Raw genomic sequence first — 17,705 nt, 5'->3', positions numbered from 1 at the left:
GTTGGCTTGACTGTCTGGCAGGCAGAAACAAATGCTGTTGAGGTTGCTTGTTTGGGAAGGCAAATGAGAATGATTCTGTTTAAATTGCTGAGTCTGTTTTTACTCATTAATGTTGTCCTGATTTATTGCTCTTTTCATTAACAATGACAACAATAATTATCGAACATAAATAATATTTCAGGGCCTCCCAAGGGCTTTCTCCTTTGGTCCCTGACTTATTGGCAGTTACTCCAACAGATTCTTCACTTTAAAGTCACTTGATGAATTTATTCACAGACCCCCTGAAAACGAACTTGACATATATACTCCACGACATTTCTTGGACTTACCATGTAAATGCTCTTTTGATCCTATTCCCAGCCCTGCCAGTAGCCGGGCAATGTACAGTGCTTTAAATGAAAGGAACATTCTGGAAGGACTGATGTTATTTTCTAAGCACAAGTTTCTAAACACTTCCATGCATATTTCCCCTGGCGTGATTTCTGTGTTAACATGTAGTACTCTTGAATGGAAATGAAATAAACTCTGTTAATATTTATACTGTTCGTAAAAAAAGGAAATGGCTGAATTCCCCAGGTGGTTCACTTCATTTAATGTATACTGATCCTAAAATTGCAAAGCAGGCTGGGTGAATGCTGGCTGCAGGCACGAGCCTCCTGCTTAGCAGGTTTCTTCAGAGAGCTTTTCTAAGAAATCCCCATCTTTGTCACTATTTCCTTCAAGGTGTTGAACAATTTTGAAAGTGGCAGTTGAAATAATATGTTAAAAAAAACCCAAATCTGACAGCTGCGAGTATTCAGTTTACTTTTCTGTCACTTTCATGGAAAGCTAAGAGTGTTTTACACTGTGGGGACAGGGGGAGTGGAGGTTCAGACTTTATTTGGGTTTCTCCCTGCTTACATTTAAGACTTTTACCTGGGCACAGTTTTTTGAGAGCTTTGCACCATGGTATTGACACAAGCCCGTCTTGCTTCATCTACACTAACATGTGCTGTGATACCTATACTTTTCAGGATACCTGTTTATTATGAGGCAGAAGATAGTTTTTTTTTTTTTCTCCTAATGGTCTGTCTTCCTATAATGATGTTAGAATCATAATTTGCCGTTTTCTTCATTCAATGAATATTCTGAAAGCTGTGAGAAAAGCACATGCCAAAAATAACTCGGCAACCTCACCTCTGAGGGGGTGCGGCACTGCCCAGCTCTGTCGGGGGTGGAGGGGATCCAGGCTCACGGATGCGTCCAGCTTCTTTCGGTAAATTTCAGGGCTATTGCATTTTAGACTTGACTGTGTGCAGTGAATCTGTGTGGGCCAGAGACTCCTTCCCTCGGCCTCTGGCTTGGGAAACAGATTGACCTCCATTAACGGTTTAAGAAAAGCACATGATATTAAATAAACAACAACAACAGCTTTGGAGGAGGCCTGGAACTGTGGAGAAGAAAGTCAGTGGGAACTGGCGTGGAATAAAATGCACAAAGGCTGATCTTTGGGAAGGCGCATTATGGAGCCAGTTAGGGAATTGGAGTCAGGGCCATCTGTTCACCCCTGATGTCCTCTAATAAGAGAAAATCTGTAAAATAAGGGGCCCTAAATGCTCACTCAGGAAACATCTGAGAACTGCGGAAAGGAAATCTAAGCAAAATCCAAGTGTTTGACTTGATGAAACAGAAATTTAGGATTGAAATAGGAAAAATAGGGCAAATTTACATGCATGCCAAATTGAACTAAGAAGCATTAATAACAAAAGTAAGTCTAAAAAATCAAAAACCTTTTTATGAAAACCAGTCTGAAACGTAGCCTCAGCTGGTGACCACCTGAGATGCTTCTCTTCCAGCTTCTTGGCTCCATTTGGTAAATTGTTCTGGGATAAGAGGAGTCCCCTGTCGCATCGCGAATCTTAAAGCTCTTGTGGTATTAGCATTTAAAAGAGAAAACAAATTTCACTGAAAAATTACTAAACAAAATTAAATTTTAAAGATTAGAAAGCTGTATATCCTGGGGGTCTAGCAGGAGCCTGGCACACAGTGAGTGCAACATGAGCTTGCAGACTCCAAGTGGCAAAAGAGGTACTAAGCAGGGAAAATCTACCAACATTGTCAGTTTTTCCGTAATCCCGATTTCAAAAAATTTGGAAGTAATTGAATTACAAATCTGATTGGTTTCAAGCTAAAATAGCAGGCAGCAAAACAATCTTGGAAAATAATTCAAAGGTGTCATTTTGACATAGAAATTCTGATCAGAATGAGGGGAACGCACAGCTATGCAATCGACAAGGCATTTTTAAGATGTTTTAATAGATAAGGCTGGGGGTAAATCACACACATACTGTTTATATGTAATTAGTTTTTTGAGGGATATGCATGGGTAAGGGTCTAAGAGACTTGTCAAGGTGGGTTGTTGATCTATTCTTTCTTGCTGTAAACTTACTTTGGCCAATCTGCCTCTCATGTTGGCAAAAGAATGAGTGATTTTTATGTAGCTGATTTTGCACTATAATCGTAATCATTTCTTTTTTTAATGAGATAGGGATCTTGAGAGAGCATAAGAGAAGGAAGAGGAAGGGGGAAGGAGGAGCTAGAGTAAGAAGGAAAAGGAGAAAATGCAGGGAGGAAGGACAGTAAAAAGAAATCATGAAAAGTAGTTAGCTGTGGTGAGAAGTTGCATTTCCTCACAGCAGCATCTCTCGGGGCTCCACCATGTCCCCAAGACCTTCTTCACCTTCTAAACGAAGAGTTGACTGGTGGCAATAAAAACCCCAAAAGGGGCTTACGACATGGTTGAGAAGCTGAGGATGAGTGTTTGAACTCAATACAATGCAGCATTTGGCCTTCTTAATTTAGACCATTTGGATTTTTGTCTCCCTTGGAAAGCCTTTATTTTTCAGTGACAATCTCTCCTAGATTGTTTTTTTTTTTTTTTAAGATTTTATTTATTTATTTGATAGAGAACACAAGTAGGCAGAGAGGCAGGCAGAGAGAGAGAGAAGCAGGCTCTGCACTGAGCAGAGAGCCCGATGCGGGGCTCGATCCCAGGACCCTGGGCTCATGACCTGGGCTGAAGGCAGAGGCTTTAACTCGCTGAGCCACCCAGGCGCCCCTCCTAGATTGTATTATATTTTTGATGGGATCGGATTTCACTCCTTTACTGTGCTGAGTTGGATTCTTAAAATGCTTCCTGGACACTTAGTTAAACATCTTTCTATTGAGTAGTTCTGAGGTGTTACATAAGCAATAGTTTCAGGCCTGTGGGGAAATAATTATGAGTAGCCAAAAGTTGGGACATACTCTTTAAATTCTTTTGCTTCCTCATGCTGCTCACCTCAGAAGTTTTGAGAATCTGTCTGTTCCTTGCACATTTTCTAATGAAGCCTAAATTTTATATCATAGTTGAAAAGTGTATAATTTTTAAATATATTTTAAATATTTTCATTTTAAAATTGAAGTACAACAGTACTCCTTTTAGAGTAATGATCATATCTGGAAGCTAGTGATTCATTAATCACCATTTTCCATTTAAAAAATTTATAAACAAACCCTGCTTTGACATATAGTAATTTTCCATTACTTTTTTCTTCCACAAACTCCTATTTCCATTTAACTTCCCTTGCAGAACCAAAAGTACCACATAAATGCTTGAAATGCTCCTATTCTTCAGGCTTTTGTAACTTTCTGTAATAACAGTGTTATATCACTTAAAAACACATTTTTCTAAATTGAGTTCTAGAATTACTGATCAAAACAACATAATTTATAGATTTGATAATTAGTAAACATAAAAGCTCAAGTTATATTAAAACGAGCATCTTAATGAAATGGATGGGGCTTTAAAAAATCTCAGTCAGTTCGTGTGTCTAGGGTAAAACTTACTTATTGCTAGAATGAGAAAAAGTCCTGTGTCAATTCTCATTTTTATACTTTAAAGTGCTGAGAACACTTGTTCACATAAATGAGTTGATACGAAAAGATGTTTTTATCCTTCCTCTCTTCCTTTTATTTATTAAAAAAATTTTTTTTATTGTCTCTTGATTAGTAGACTGTTGTTCATTGATCAGGCATCCTTAAAAAGTATCTTAGGTCTTAAAAGGTTGAATAAAGGGGCATCAGGGTGGCTTAGTCCCTGAAGGTACTGCCTTCAGCTCAGTTCATGATCCCAGGGTCCTGGGAGGGAGCCCCACGTCAGGCTCCTGCTCAGTGGGGAGCCTGCTTCTCCCTCTCCTTCTGCTTGCTTGTGCTCTCTCTCTCTCTCTTTCTTTCAAATAGATGAATAAATAAATAGATAAAATCTTCAAAAAAAATAAAAGTTTGAATCAAGATTGCTATCACTTGAAGTCTGATGTGGTGCTTATTATAAGGGAAAATCCCCTTTGTAGGTGATACTATACCATTCGTTTTAGATAGCTTCTTCTGGTCAGAAGCACCCACCTCAGGGGCTGTCCACATGGGCCACTGAGGGCTCACGGCCGTGCGCCTCAGTGGGAATTGTAGTCCGCCACCAGGAACTGGCTGGCCCAAAGTCAGGCCTGCAGAGCAGCTGCCTGTGTCCAGCTGGTGCAGAGGTACCAAGCCATGCTTCACTTGGGGCCCATCTGCAGGGCCATCCCAGCTCCAGACCCTCTTTAGAACGGACCTGAGGCTTCCGCAGTTACCATATGCAGGGCTTGTTTTTTGCTCTGCCCGATCCTGCGTTTCCCCTATCCTGCCAGGTGTACTTCTGGGAGCGTTGCTCCAGCTCCCCTGGCCTCTCTATCTCCGAGTCTGTTCTCAGGAAACCCATTGCAGAACATACACTCATGAACTTGCACTTCAAGGGTGTGACTCTGCAGAAGGAAGTAAAAAAATCACTTTATTTCGGGTGGAAATGATACAGTGGGCTTATGTCATTTATTGTGGTTATTTCTGGTAGTATCTTTTTTGCAGTGTTCATGGTCTGAAATATCTCTATTCAACAGGAGGACAGATGCTGAAAATATGACCCACCCTTAATAAATACTCTCCTTGATGTTTTCCTAATGTCCAAAATTATTTTGGCTATGTCTTGGATCGCATGTTTTCATTCTGATGTGAGAAGTAGGATAAACTGGAGTGTGCTTTCTGCTCAAACTTAATTTAATTTAACAAACTTCAAATGTAAAAAGCCCGAATAAAAGCTATGTTGTTGTTTAAGACTCCATTTCGAACAGGGAACATAAACACACATACACTTACTCCTCAGTAGCATGGAGCCTAGGGAAAAGCTCACTACAGTTCATGAATAATGCAGAATTTTGCTGTTTATGCCATTTCCATCTGTTGTGTTCATGATATTTATGATATTCACAAGCCAAACTGATAGGAGTGTGTGATCTGCTAATATGTATATTTTTAAAAGCTTAAATGACTTTTTATTGGAGAATGACGTCATGTCCTGACAAGAAAATAGCACTCAAAAAATAAAGACACTTTTGCACATCCAGGCATTTTATTTTTAAGTGAATGATCCTTGATTCGTGTCCTACCAGTTCCAGGATCTCAGAGTGCTTGCCAGCCTTGGTTTCTGACGGCGTGTTGGATGGTGAACAAGGAGAAAGGATTGAAGTGCAGTGATTCTTGTCTTTCTCCTGTTGACTATCCACCAGCACTGCTTCTCAGTGGCCCTGTGTTGACCAGCTGCGTGAGGAGGGATTGCTTTTATGTTGTTCAAATGATATACTCAGCTTGGAACTTATCTTAGAAATTAAAGTTTCAGTGAACTGAGAGTCCTTTGTGGTGACAACAGAAAAAGATATTTTTCTTCTCCAAAAGGCAAAGGCACAATCGCACCAAAGATATTTTTTTCTAGGTCTATGAGTACTATCTAAGTCTTTATAAAACCAGACACTCTTTTGTTTCTTAAGGAGGAATTTTGCCAAATATTGCCCTTGTTATTTTTTCTTAATTTTATTTATTTATTTATTTATTTTAAAGATTTTATTTATTTATTTGTCAGAGAGAGGGCGAGCAAGCACAGGCAGAGTGGCAGGCAGAGTCAGAGGGAGAAGCAGGCTCCCTGCGGAGCAAGGCGCCCGATGTGGGACTCGATCCCAGGATGCTGGGATCATGACCTGAGCCGAAGGCAGCTGCTTAACCAACTGAGCCACCCAGGTGTCCCTGCCCTTGTTATTTTAATTCCAGCCCAAATGTTTTCCAGTTATTTTGAATCTCTATTTATTTTGGAGAAGGTTACTAAAATAATTTAAAGCCTGCCTCCCCCCTCTTTTTTGGATAATCATAGTAGTCTGGAAAGAGGTCAGTTTGCTTGCTGTCTTTGATGATCATCTTCTGACAATTTTCTCGAGTTTAGAGACTTAAGAGGTATAAGCGGGCATCTTAGAAGTCTTCACATTAACTGAATTAGGAAAATGTGAATCCAAAGTATTGGAGATATGTTTCTGAACATTTTGTCATATACAGCTTTCATGAATTATTAACATTGAGGTAATTAGTGGTGCAGTGAAAGATGAGACAATGGCCTGAATATTTTTTCCACACTGTCTGAGCTGACAGAAAATATGAATTCTCTTGGTCTAGCAACATCCTCTTGGAAAAAATAAACGCCATATAGTCACGTGTGTGTTTTTGTGTGTGTCTACATATCTTGAATTTTGACTGGTGTGAATTAGTTAGACGCCTTATTTAAATTCTAACACCTAGACGAGTTTATGCTGTAACCCTTGTAGTAGCCACAGGTAAGTTCTTCAGCTACTTGTAGGGAGAAGCAAGTTTGAGGGAGTGATCCATGGAGCTCCAGCAAGATAGTCTAGTGGGGGTAACACTCACTGTCTCCAGCATGAGTGTGCTAGTCTCCGCTTGCTGTGTACCCAGTTTCTACTTCCCATTTGGGATATGTTCTTTGGTTTTTTAATAGACTCACTGAGCCATGGGAGGACTTTAGGTGGATTGTTTCTGAAGGTCTCCTTATGCCTCTCAACTTACTTGGGGAAGAGATGGTAACATTCTCTTTCTTTCTGAAGATAAGTTTCCAATCCAGTACCATCCATGTGGGGAGATTCTTTCTCTCTGGAAAATAAAGCCCACGTTACCAGTTTCTTGCTGTGTCTTATAAATTCCTCCCTCTCTACACTTTAAAGGCAAATTGAGATCAGGGACCATATATAATACTTTGTATCCATCATAGCACAATAAGTTATAACCACATCACAGTTATATGTAAATAATGTATAATGTTTTTGTGCAATATCCCTAGGTACTTTTCATTAGCTGTGATAATAGTAACAGTTTTTATGTTTCCTGCCAAGCATTTTACACTCCGCTTCTCAGTCAGTCATTCCATCAGTTCTGTAAGGTCACTATTAGAGAAAATACCCATTTTATAGATGGGATGACCAATGTTCAGAGGTTTAAATGTTCAAGTTAGCACATGTGCACTTGCACGCACACACAGACATGTAGACCAATGTCACCAGCCAAAGCCAAAGCCTTTCTCTAGATTTCTGCTGGCTCCATAAGCAGAAAGGAAGAAAGCTATTCTGTTCCCGCCTTCATAATGGGGCCAGAGTGAGTGTGTGCAGAAAGTGAATACTCCTAATCTGATTTGCACAAGTTTACCCATGAAATGCAAAAACCAACTTTCTGTATACTTAGACCTTTATTTGTTTTCTGTAGGACATGCCTATATTATCTATCTTATTGCCTCATGTTAACATGACTTTAATTGTACACCTTGTGATACAACCGGTGCCTTTGTCATGTTAAAAATATATTTGTCCCTTTCCTGCCCTCAGTTTTATCATAAAGACACCTCTCCCCCAGATGAATAAAAAATAATTGAAGCTGCACCAACCAAATGGATGGTGCCATGTCCAACTTGTTCTATCCTGATTCATATGTTCCTATGTTTTCCTGACCACTAAAGTGAGGCAGCGCCCAGGAGGTGGTGGTTGTGCTGGAGGTGGGGGGTGAGGTTGTTCAATTCATCCAGTCCAAATCTTAACCAAGATATGGGACCCTGGGATGGTGTATGGGAAGGGTGCCTATCTCCTGAGAAAATGGAAGGAAATAGCTTAGCAAAAGCTGTTTGGGAACAGCCGTATGTAGTACAACAGCTAAGCACAAAGGTACCTCCCTCCCTACTTTACCTCAGTCCTTTAGAACCTGATAAATTTGAAAGCTGAGTCCAACCACACTTTTGCTACTGTTACCATTGACTCAATTTGCCCTGTTCTAATTGAAAAGTTTTGACTGGAGACACACTCATGTTCTGCAAGGCTCACCCTTCTACAGGACCTGACTCTATGATCTTTTCCACTGTACACAGTTTAAGCTGGTTGTTCTGACAGAAGATACCTATTTAAGCTTTCTAATGAAGTGAAAAGTGCACAGTAGGTAACAAGCATTAATTAGCAGTTGTTTCCAATTGTATAACATTTAATGGGGGAGGGGCAAATGGTCACATTAAGTTAGATTATATTCAGAAATTGGTATAAAAACTTGTGTTAATTGGGAGGGAAAAAATAAAGAATTGCAACCTAATTCCCTAAGAAAAAAAATATTTCATGAAGCAAAGTGGAAAAATGTTTAAAATGAATTATTTCAGGAGAATTGTATTTTTTTTAATATAAGCACCTGAGATTTGAGAAGTATAATAAATATGATTTAATTTCATTAATGTTTTCTCTTTGGTTTCATTTTTTATGCAAATCAATGAATTATATATTTTCAGAGGTAATAGATGCACGCTAATAAATTGAAACTCAAGTATGTGACAAAAGTCATCCAGTGTCTTTCTCCAGAGGCAACTCTGTATTTGCTTTGATATATTCCCAGAGTTATTCAGGATTTTATTATTTCTTATGAAAATTATACCAAAAATTGCATATATATCATCCAATTTAGGATTTATAAATATATATGTAAAAGATTTTTTTTTTTTTTTTGGTCATAACCCAGACCTTTTGGGAGCTGCTTCACGGCATTAGTTGTTGATACATTCTTGGGAAATGCAAACTGATTTTTTACAGTACTCACGTACACAAAACAGAATTGAGAAGGCAAATATATTGCTATTAAAGCAAAGGAAAATGCATGTGCATTACCATATCAGATTGAAGCAGGATTTGCTTGGTGCTTAGGATTATTCTGGTGACACCTCTTTGTAATAAGCACGCTGGAATAGGGCCTCCTGTACCTGCTCTATCTCAGCTTTGGATACACTTAAGGAAATCCTTATCAGGTTATTAATTAGCTATACTGAGATTGAAGGCATTCAGGGATGCCTGCAATAACGTTTGGGTGAATACTGCCTTCCAAAGCTCTGACAAAGAGGCCCATTGGCTCTTGTCTTCATTCTGCACCTCTCAGATAATTTGGGGCCGCACCTGAAAAAAATACCAGCGTTGCACTATTCTGACTCAGTCCTTTTGGTGCCAGTGTCAGGGTAGTGCCATGAATTCAGAAATGGAGATTTTGACAGATTATCTTTTGTTTAAGGATGTCACTGATATTACAAGTGAAAAACAGGAACTCTTAAAACACTGGGGTCAGACCTTTTCCAAGATGGGTTTTCCCTTGATAGAGTGATTGTAAAGTCAGCAAGAGCCAAACTGCCAGGGTAATAAACTTTAATGATGGGAAACAGCTATAAAGGATTTTTTCCCCCAATGCAGTTGAATATAGTACGGCATAGAAAGAATGTTTTCTATGTAATATTAACAACAGGCTAGTGTTCATTCTAGAACTTCTAAAATTCCTCCTTCTGCCCCCTGGCTGTCACCCTCACGCATCACATTCCCAGAACCCATATGAAATATCATAAATTGCTTATTGCTAACAAGATTCCTTTCCCCATAGGTGAATAAGAGCAAGTCTTACCAGCATCCACATGGCCCCGCTGGTCAATATCTGCCTACTCGTGGGCTCTTTGGACTAACTGCGTATAACAGGGACCATGATCACCTCTCCAAGTTCACTGTCTCAGAGGAGGGACAGCTGTTACTGTCTTCCCCCAGTGACGGAAATAGGAAAGTGCTACTTGTTTCCAATCCTCACCTCTCTTTGGATCCTTGTCCCCCGGTATTCTCTTCAGCTTCTAGATCACAACCATGCCAGCTTAATTTTTTTTAAGTGTTTTTTCACCACTCTCTTTCCCACTTTGTCTAATGAATCATGCGTGGTCACTCATTATTCAACCTCCGGACCATCCAGGTAGCATCCTCTAAGCTCTTGCTAAACATCAGTTACATGTGTTCAAAAGAGATTTCATTGTCTGTCCTGGAAAGGTTGTTCAGTGATACAATTGAGGACTTAAAATAATGGAATTAGAGGTGCTTGGGGTGGTTCAGGCAGTTAAGCAGTCTGCCTTTGGCTCAGGTCATGATCTCAGGGTCCTGGTATGGAACCCCATGATTGAGCCCCCAGTAGGGGAGCAGGGAGCCTGCTACTCCCTCTTCTTCTACCTCTTCACTGCCCATGCTCGCTCTGTCTCTCAAATAAATAAATAAATAACATCTGAAAAATACTTAAAAGATCATGGAATTATATATAGAAAGGCTTCTGGAAGGATAGGGAAAAGATGGTAGCTGATTTTATTTTTCTGTACAATTAGACACTCTTTCTTTCCTGTGAACTGTGATGTTCAATGACGTAGTTTACTAATTCATTAGGTTTGGCTATTATTCCCTTCCAAACATCTCCATATTCTCTGTGTTTTTCAAGTTAGAGGATTTAAAAATAGACAGGGAAGTCAAATGTTCCTAAGTAGTATTTACTAACATGGAGATTGTCCACTGGATCTGAAATTTCAGTGGTCACGTTTTAAACATTTTTGAGGAGACTCAAAGAAAACATTAATTATTATTTTTTTAAATGCGTGGTCTTCTCAACGCTGTTGTTTATATGAGCCCACATCTTCAAGTTGTCAGGATTGTTTTGAATTGCAGTGACACCCTCCAAATGTAGTTGACACTCCACCCACTTGGTGCTATCCACAAACAGCAAGTACATTCGCTGAATGTCATTATTAAAAACGAAGTCCGATTCATCAAGGAAAAGCTGACAGAAGAGCCTGGTTGGAAAAAAAAAAAAAAAAACACCTCATGTGAGAATTAGATCCACATTTGCCATGGACTAATGGTTGACTGGTCACTGATGTGCTTCTTTAGCCTTTACATACTTCTAATGTGTAATATGGGAATCGTGATTTCTCCCTAGGGTTTTAGAAAAATTTTTATTCAAGTATTTGCTGAGTATTCTTTATATAACCCTACGCTAGAACCTGAAAACGATAGCAACAAAAAAGGTTGCTACCCTCTAGGAATCTAAGATCGATCTCTTTATCTCTGTCTCTACATACCACTTAACATACAGCAATGCACTACTGGGTAATTACCCCCAAGGATACAGATGTAGTGAAAAGAAGGGCCATCTGTACCCCAATGTTTATAGCAGCAATGGCCACAGTCTCCAAACTGTGGAAAGAACCAAGATATCCTTCAACAGACGAATGGATAAGGAAGATGTGGTCCATATACACTATGGAGTAGTATGGCTCCATCAGAAAGGATGAATATCCAACTTTTGTATCTACATGGACAGGACTGGAGGAGATTATGCTGAGTGAAATAAGTCAAGCAGAGAAAGTCAATTATTTTATGGTTTCACTTATTTGTGGAGCATAAAAAATAACATGGAGGACACGGGAAGATGGAAAGGAGAAGGGAGTTGAGGGAAATTGGAAGGGGAGGTGAACCATGAGAGACTATGGACTCTGAAAAACAATCTGAGGGTTGGGGGAACCAGGTGGTGGGTACTAGAGAGGGCACGGATTGCATGGAGCACTGGGTGTGGTACAAAAACAATGAATACTGTTTCACTGAAAAGAAAAAAACCATATAGCAATGCTTCTTTACCTCTTTAGAGCATTTTATAGCTTTCAAAACTATTGTGTGTGTACAAAAGCATATATACATACATATATATTCATGTGTATGTCATATATATATGGCACACACATACATATGTGTGTATTCATAATTTTATTTTAATCCTTATAGCAATCCTGTGACACAGAGACTAATGACTCTACATCATAAATGCAAACCCCGAGGCTACAAGGTAATACATAAATTACAAAAACTAGGATTTCAGCATAGGTCTCTGGATTCTAAGCCCTGTGGTCTTTCTACTGAAGCAGAGATTATTTTCCTGGGCTAGTATAAAAATGGGTCCCCAAAGTGTAATCTAACTGCTAAATTATGTGGAAAGCTTCTTGGAGGAAGTAGGGCTTGAGAACCTTGGCCAGTGCAGAAGGAAGGGGATCTCAAACAGGGAAAGGAATATGCACTGAGTCTTGGAATGTGATTTTGGTAAAGAAGAAAATACTCAGTATTTTTACCTGAAAATAGTAAGACCTGTTGTTTTGGCACATGAGGTCTGAATGTGAAGTGTGTGTGAATTTGGGTTTTTTCCAAAGGACTGGTTTATATGAGTGAGGGTAATAGGTGTAGAATGAAGTCAACGCTGTAGGGGGATCAGGGGAGACTGTGGAATAGGTTACAGCATGGAATCGGAGAGATGACTTACAGGACTTCTGGGTCCTCCAGTCATGAAATGCCAATGGGGACATGTGGAAAAAAATTAGGCTGGATAATAAGGACACTTTTGAAGGACTGGTAATCCATCAGGTAGTCTATTGTCAAGGATCAGGATTCTAACTAACTAACTAACCAGCTTTGTGACCTGAACCCATTTTTCATCTTCACCATGTCATATTAGTTCTTGCTTCATCAGGTTGTTTTAAAGATAAATGAAGTAATACGGACAAAGCTAATCTTAACCCAGACGTAGCATTTAGAAAATGATCATTAACTCTTAGATATATATTTACAACTACTGTTAAAGATACAATTTCGGGAGTTAAGATTTTAAACAATGACATACTGTATGAGTGTTTTAATTTTTTCAAGGAACGGCACTCTAATAAATGAAGGTACTAGACTATTCTAACTAATAAGCAACCAGTACCTGCCTTTTCTGTGGATGAGATTTGATTTGAATGGATGAAAAAGTTATAAGACAGACAACTGCTTACACGGCTTTACAAATCTCAAGAGATAGGTGGTAAATGAAATAATAGTGTTTCTGTTCTTGAGTCAGTTCCTTGTATATTTTAAGACCTTGGTCACTCTTATCACATTTAGACATGAGAGGGTAATTTCACTGAGGCAATTTTAGATTTGGAGTTTGGCAAAGAGTGAAGAGTAAGTGTTTTCCATTTATTCGGGCAGTTCAAACATCTAGTTCCCGTTGAAAGGCTGAGGCTGTCTAGCAAATGTGTCAAAGACTGCAGGAGGAAGATATCAAGTAAGCGTGGGGAGGCTCCTTTCATCCCACAGGGTCAGTATTTTAATGATTCTTTAAAGCATTTGAATAATGAAATCATTTTGGCAGATTTTTCCTCTCAATATATAAATGACAGTCAATTCCAGGAGCAATATTTAAGAAGTCCAAAAGGATATAGAATTCGCCAGGTGGAGCAGAAATCTTCTCTGGTCTTCAGAAGGAGGAAGTAAAATTGCCACACCCCCATTCCCCCACTCAGAAGTAGGCTCTGTTCAATTTCTGCATGAATAGCCTGGTTGCATATTGCAGTTCAGGCTCCTATGGCTTCCTAAAGGCAGTTTGAGAAATAGGCAGCTGCCCAGAGAATATAATGTCGGTGGAAGCAGAAAAGCCCACGTGCCTGAAATATTCACTCTTTGAATTATTAACACTGGCTGGGTAATAGTCCCTAGAAGGCTATAATTAAATTTTATATGTGTCATATTTTGCATTGGTGTGGACTGATTTGTCCTAGAATTATACAGTTGGAAGATACCTTACCTACCATTGTAGACACACTTTCCTCTTCCAGTTGGGATGATAGAACCTCAGCCTCAGAACATTGTTTATTCCTTTGATTCTTGTTCTAGCACTATGACTTGGCTTCTGTTGGTGTCTAAATGGAAACACCGTGGTTTGCTGCTGCTAGGGTCAACTTTCAATGGGTGAGGTAGAGGAAGAACCTTCTAGAAGAGAGAGTGTGATAGCAGATCTGGGTCAGGCCCTGTAGGTGGCCAGGAAGGCTGGGGAAGCAGGTTGGTGCCCCAAAAAGAGAGGGCTAAAGTGGACAAGTGGGAGAAAACATGGTTTATCTCATTGCCATGTCTGAGGCCATTTTTGCAGAGACAGCATATTCAGATGTTTGTTCCTACTCAGTCAAAGGTTTCCCATGGCCAAATACCAGCCTGAGTAAGGAGCGGGCTACCGTGTCGCAGGAGGTTTTTCCACCTTTCGATTCTGAGAAAATGAAAATAATCTTGTACTGACCTAAAAGTATTTTGAATGTGCTGTTTAGAGACTGAAAAAACCCCTATGAGAATATATCTTGTGTATATAGTAAATCTGTGTGTGCTATGCTCTGTATGTAAAATACTTACATATAGATTGACATTATTTGTTTTATTATGTATAAACATATTTTATTATATATAATATGTTTATAGATAAATATGTAAGTATCTCTAATTGTTTATTTATATTTTATTGATTTTAAAGGAATTGAAGAATTGATTTCATATGGAAGGGGCATCTAAAACCATAGAATTTTGAAGGTATAAGTTTACCTTCCTCCTTTTACAGATAAAGAAACTGAAGGCAAGCAGAATAGAGTGACTTGGCCAAGGTCTTAGGAGAAGACACAACCCTATCTAAACCTCACATTGCTCTCTCCAAGCCAGGACACCCTCCAGGGTAGCCCCTGGGGAAGGGGTGAGGCTATGGGTAGAGCTTGACAGCATACCCTAAGGGGGATTCCAAAGCATTCCACCTCTAACAGTGACCTGATATCTACTGTAGCAGGACCAACAGAGAAATGTTAAGAAGTAATTGTCTTAGAGAGTATAGTAAAACTTCAGTAAGAAGACTACATGTGGTTCACTTGCTATCAAATGCAAATGAAGAGCAGGTCTAACAATCCTTTACCCCTAACTGTGATCTTGAGGAACTGTCCTCCCAGGTCCTGCTCACAGTAATGGGTCTTGCCCTTCTATTTTCTCTCTTATTCATTAAGATCACTAACCCTCCACCTTGCTTTAACTTTAAGTCACAACGGCAGAAGAAACAGAGTCTTGTGCTCAGCTGTGGCCTCTTTTCAAAAAGACACACCTACCCCTCTTATGGGAGGCTGTTCATGGGATGTTCTTCACTATCAGGCAGCCTGAGAACCCTGCTGGTTAGATAACATTGCTGTGCAGGAAGGATCTTTCTTCTTCCCTGAGTCTTTTTCTTGAATCCAAATATCTTTACAATTGACTTATTTCTTTCTCCTGCCTCTGCCCAGTCCTGTTAGCTGTTCTGGGAAAAACAGCAAATGAGTTTAACATTTGCAGCCAGTGGCTAGAGGCCACAAGACCAGGACACTTAATATGATATGGTTAGCTTTGTTTCAAATTAAAATTGGAACCAGTAATGTCTTAATTTCCTTGTCTAGACAATTGTCACGGCTGTAAATTACCATCATAATAGCCACTGAATGGCTTATAATGACCTTACCAAAACATTATTTGCCAATCCTATAAACTTTCTGAACATGCTGTTTAGTTTATCCTAATTAATCTATTAAGAGAGGACATATACATCCTGCTTCCTCTCTCCAAAGTGACATTTGTGGATTCAATTCCTTTCCCATCATTAATGCTACTCTGTAAACTCACTACTGATCTAATTCTGTCTTCTGTCTGTCTGCAACAAATTTGATCAGAAAAATCATTATCTAAATGTGATGTTCTTTCTATGCTTTCTATGCTTAAGGCGTGACTCTTCCTTCTGTAGACTCATGGTGCTCTACCTTTTACGTCTTTGATAGCAGCTTACATATATTTTGTTCAGGGTAAGAATGGTAGTTTATTGGGTAGGCTACCAATAATTGTGTCAAAAATGAGTTTCAATTAACTCTTCAAACAAGAACTTGAAAGAGTTCACAATGTTCAGGAGAGAGGCCTCTGTACCTAAAGTCTTGTCTACAAAGTATATCAGCATGGCCTTCAAACCAAGCTGAGTAAGAAACCAATTCACTTTACAACGTGTTTGTCAGATGATTATGTAGTTAACGAGCTCAGCTAATATCTAAATTACCTATACCGTGCTTCTCTGTGTGTGTCTGTGTGTGTGTGTAGGGGGCATGCAGTGAGTTAAGGCAATAGGGAGTGAGAAAGATGCCAAGTCATCAAGAAATGTCTGACATCCTTGTTGTAGGACTCCAGTTTCTCTAGTTATCTGCCAGGAATGTTCTTGCCCTTTCTGCTTGAGAACAGAACCATCCTTCGTGTTGTCCTCATTTGCTTTTCTTCACTGAATATTTGTTTTTATTTGATGGCTATGATATGTCTACTTGTCTATTTCTACCAGGAAAATGTGATCTCAAGAGTAGGGAATGACTGCTAGTGACTAAGGACCTGGGATCGAATTCCATGTTTGCTATTTTTTTTCCTAGCTGGATAACTTTAACAGACTTTGCTTCTCTACACTTGATTTTCTTTATCTGAAAAATGAGGATAAAAAAATTTCTGTTCATAGAATTTTTGTATAGCTTAATTAATCTTAGCTGTCCTCCTCCTCATGACCATCATAAGCAGCAGCATCATATTTACGTCTTTGTTGCCATTGTAAAGCACACAATTAATTTTTTTCAATAAACAAATTGTTTTCTTTTATCAACCAACCTTTCAGTGCCTCCCAGTATTTTTTAACTTGAGATATAATTTGCATGCCATAAAATTCACCCTTTCAAAAGTCTGTAATTCAGAAGCCTTTACTATTTTCACGAAACCATATGAGCATCCTAATTCTGGAAAATTTCCATCACTGCAAAAAGAAATGCTTTCCCCCATGAGCAATCACTCTTTATTCTCCTGCTCATTCCCTCAGCCGTGGCAAAGCAGAAATCGACTTTCTCTTTGGATTTGCCGATAGTAGACATTGCATATAAATGAAATCATGCAATATGTGGTCTTTTCTGTCTGACATTTTTCACTTAGCATAATGTTTTTAAGGTTTATCCATGTGGTAGCATGTATATATTTCATTCAGTTTTATAGTTGAATAGTATCTCATCATATACATATACTATATTTATGGCCTAATACTGCATATATGACCTAGTATTAAATCTATCCTGTGGAATGTTCTATGTGCACCTGAGAAAATTTTGTATTTTGATTTTTTTAAAAAAGATTTTATTTATTTGCCTGAGAGAGAAAGAGAGAGAGGGCCTGATCCTCGGGCTTCTGGATCATGACCTGAGCTGAAGGCAGATGCTTAACCAACCGAGCCACCCAGGCACCCCTGGTTTGATGTTTTCAAAGGGACTGTTCTATATATGCCTGTTGGATCTAGCTGTTTTAGAGTGTTATTCAAGTCTTTTATTTCCTTGTTGCTCTTTTGTGAAGTTGTTCTATTATAGAAATTGGCAACTATTACTGCCGAATTGTCTATTTCTCCCTTCTATTCTGTCAGGTTTTGCTTCATGCATTTTTAGGCTCTGTTGTTAAGTACATATGTACCTATAATTTTTGTGTCTTCTTGATGGATTGACAATTTTAATCCTATAAAATGTCCTTTGTCTCTAATAACAATTTTTGTCTTAAAGTGTATTTTGTCTGATAGTAATATAGTCACTTTAGCTGTCTTTTTGT

The 17,705-nt window shown here is 38.9% G+C and overlaps 2 protein-coding genes across 2 annotated transcripts in view; one reads left to right on the top strand and one right to left on the bottom strand.

Annotated features, from left to right (window-relative positions):
• FGF14 (fibroblast growth factor 14) overlaps window positions 1-17,705 on the top strand; it is a 596,869-nt gene that overhangs the window by 180,040 nt on the left and 399,124 nt on the right. The window lies entirely within an intron of this gene.
• Window positions 10,699-17,705, bottom strand: part of LOC309849163 (uncharacterized protein) — a 56,870-nt gene continuing 49,863 nt past the window's right edge. The window contains exon 4 of the mRNA XM_082701493.1: window positions 10,699-11,038. Coding sequence (XP_082557619.1) covers window positions 10,884-11,038 — 155 coding nt within the window. The 3' untranslated portion in view covers window positions 10,699-10,883. The remainder of the gene's footprint in view (window positions 11,039-17,705) is intronic.

Source organism: Mustela nivalis, assembly GCF_964662115.1.
Source record: "Mustela nivalis genome assembly, chromosome: 15".
Lineage (NCBI taxonomy): Eukaryota > Metazoa > Chordata > Mammalia > Carnivora > Mustelidae > Mustela > Mustela nivalis.
The sequence above is the reverse complement of the archived record's forward strand: the minus strand, read 5'-3'. Positions and strand labels throughout refer to the sequence as shown.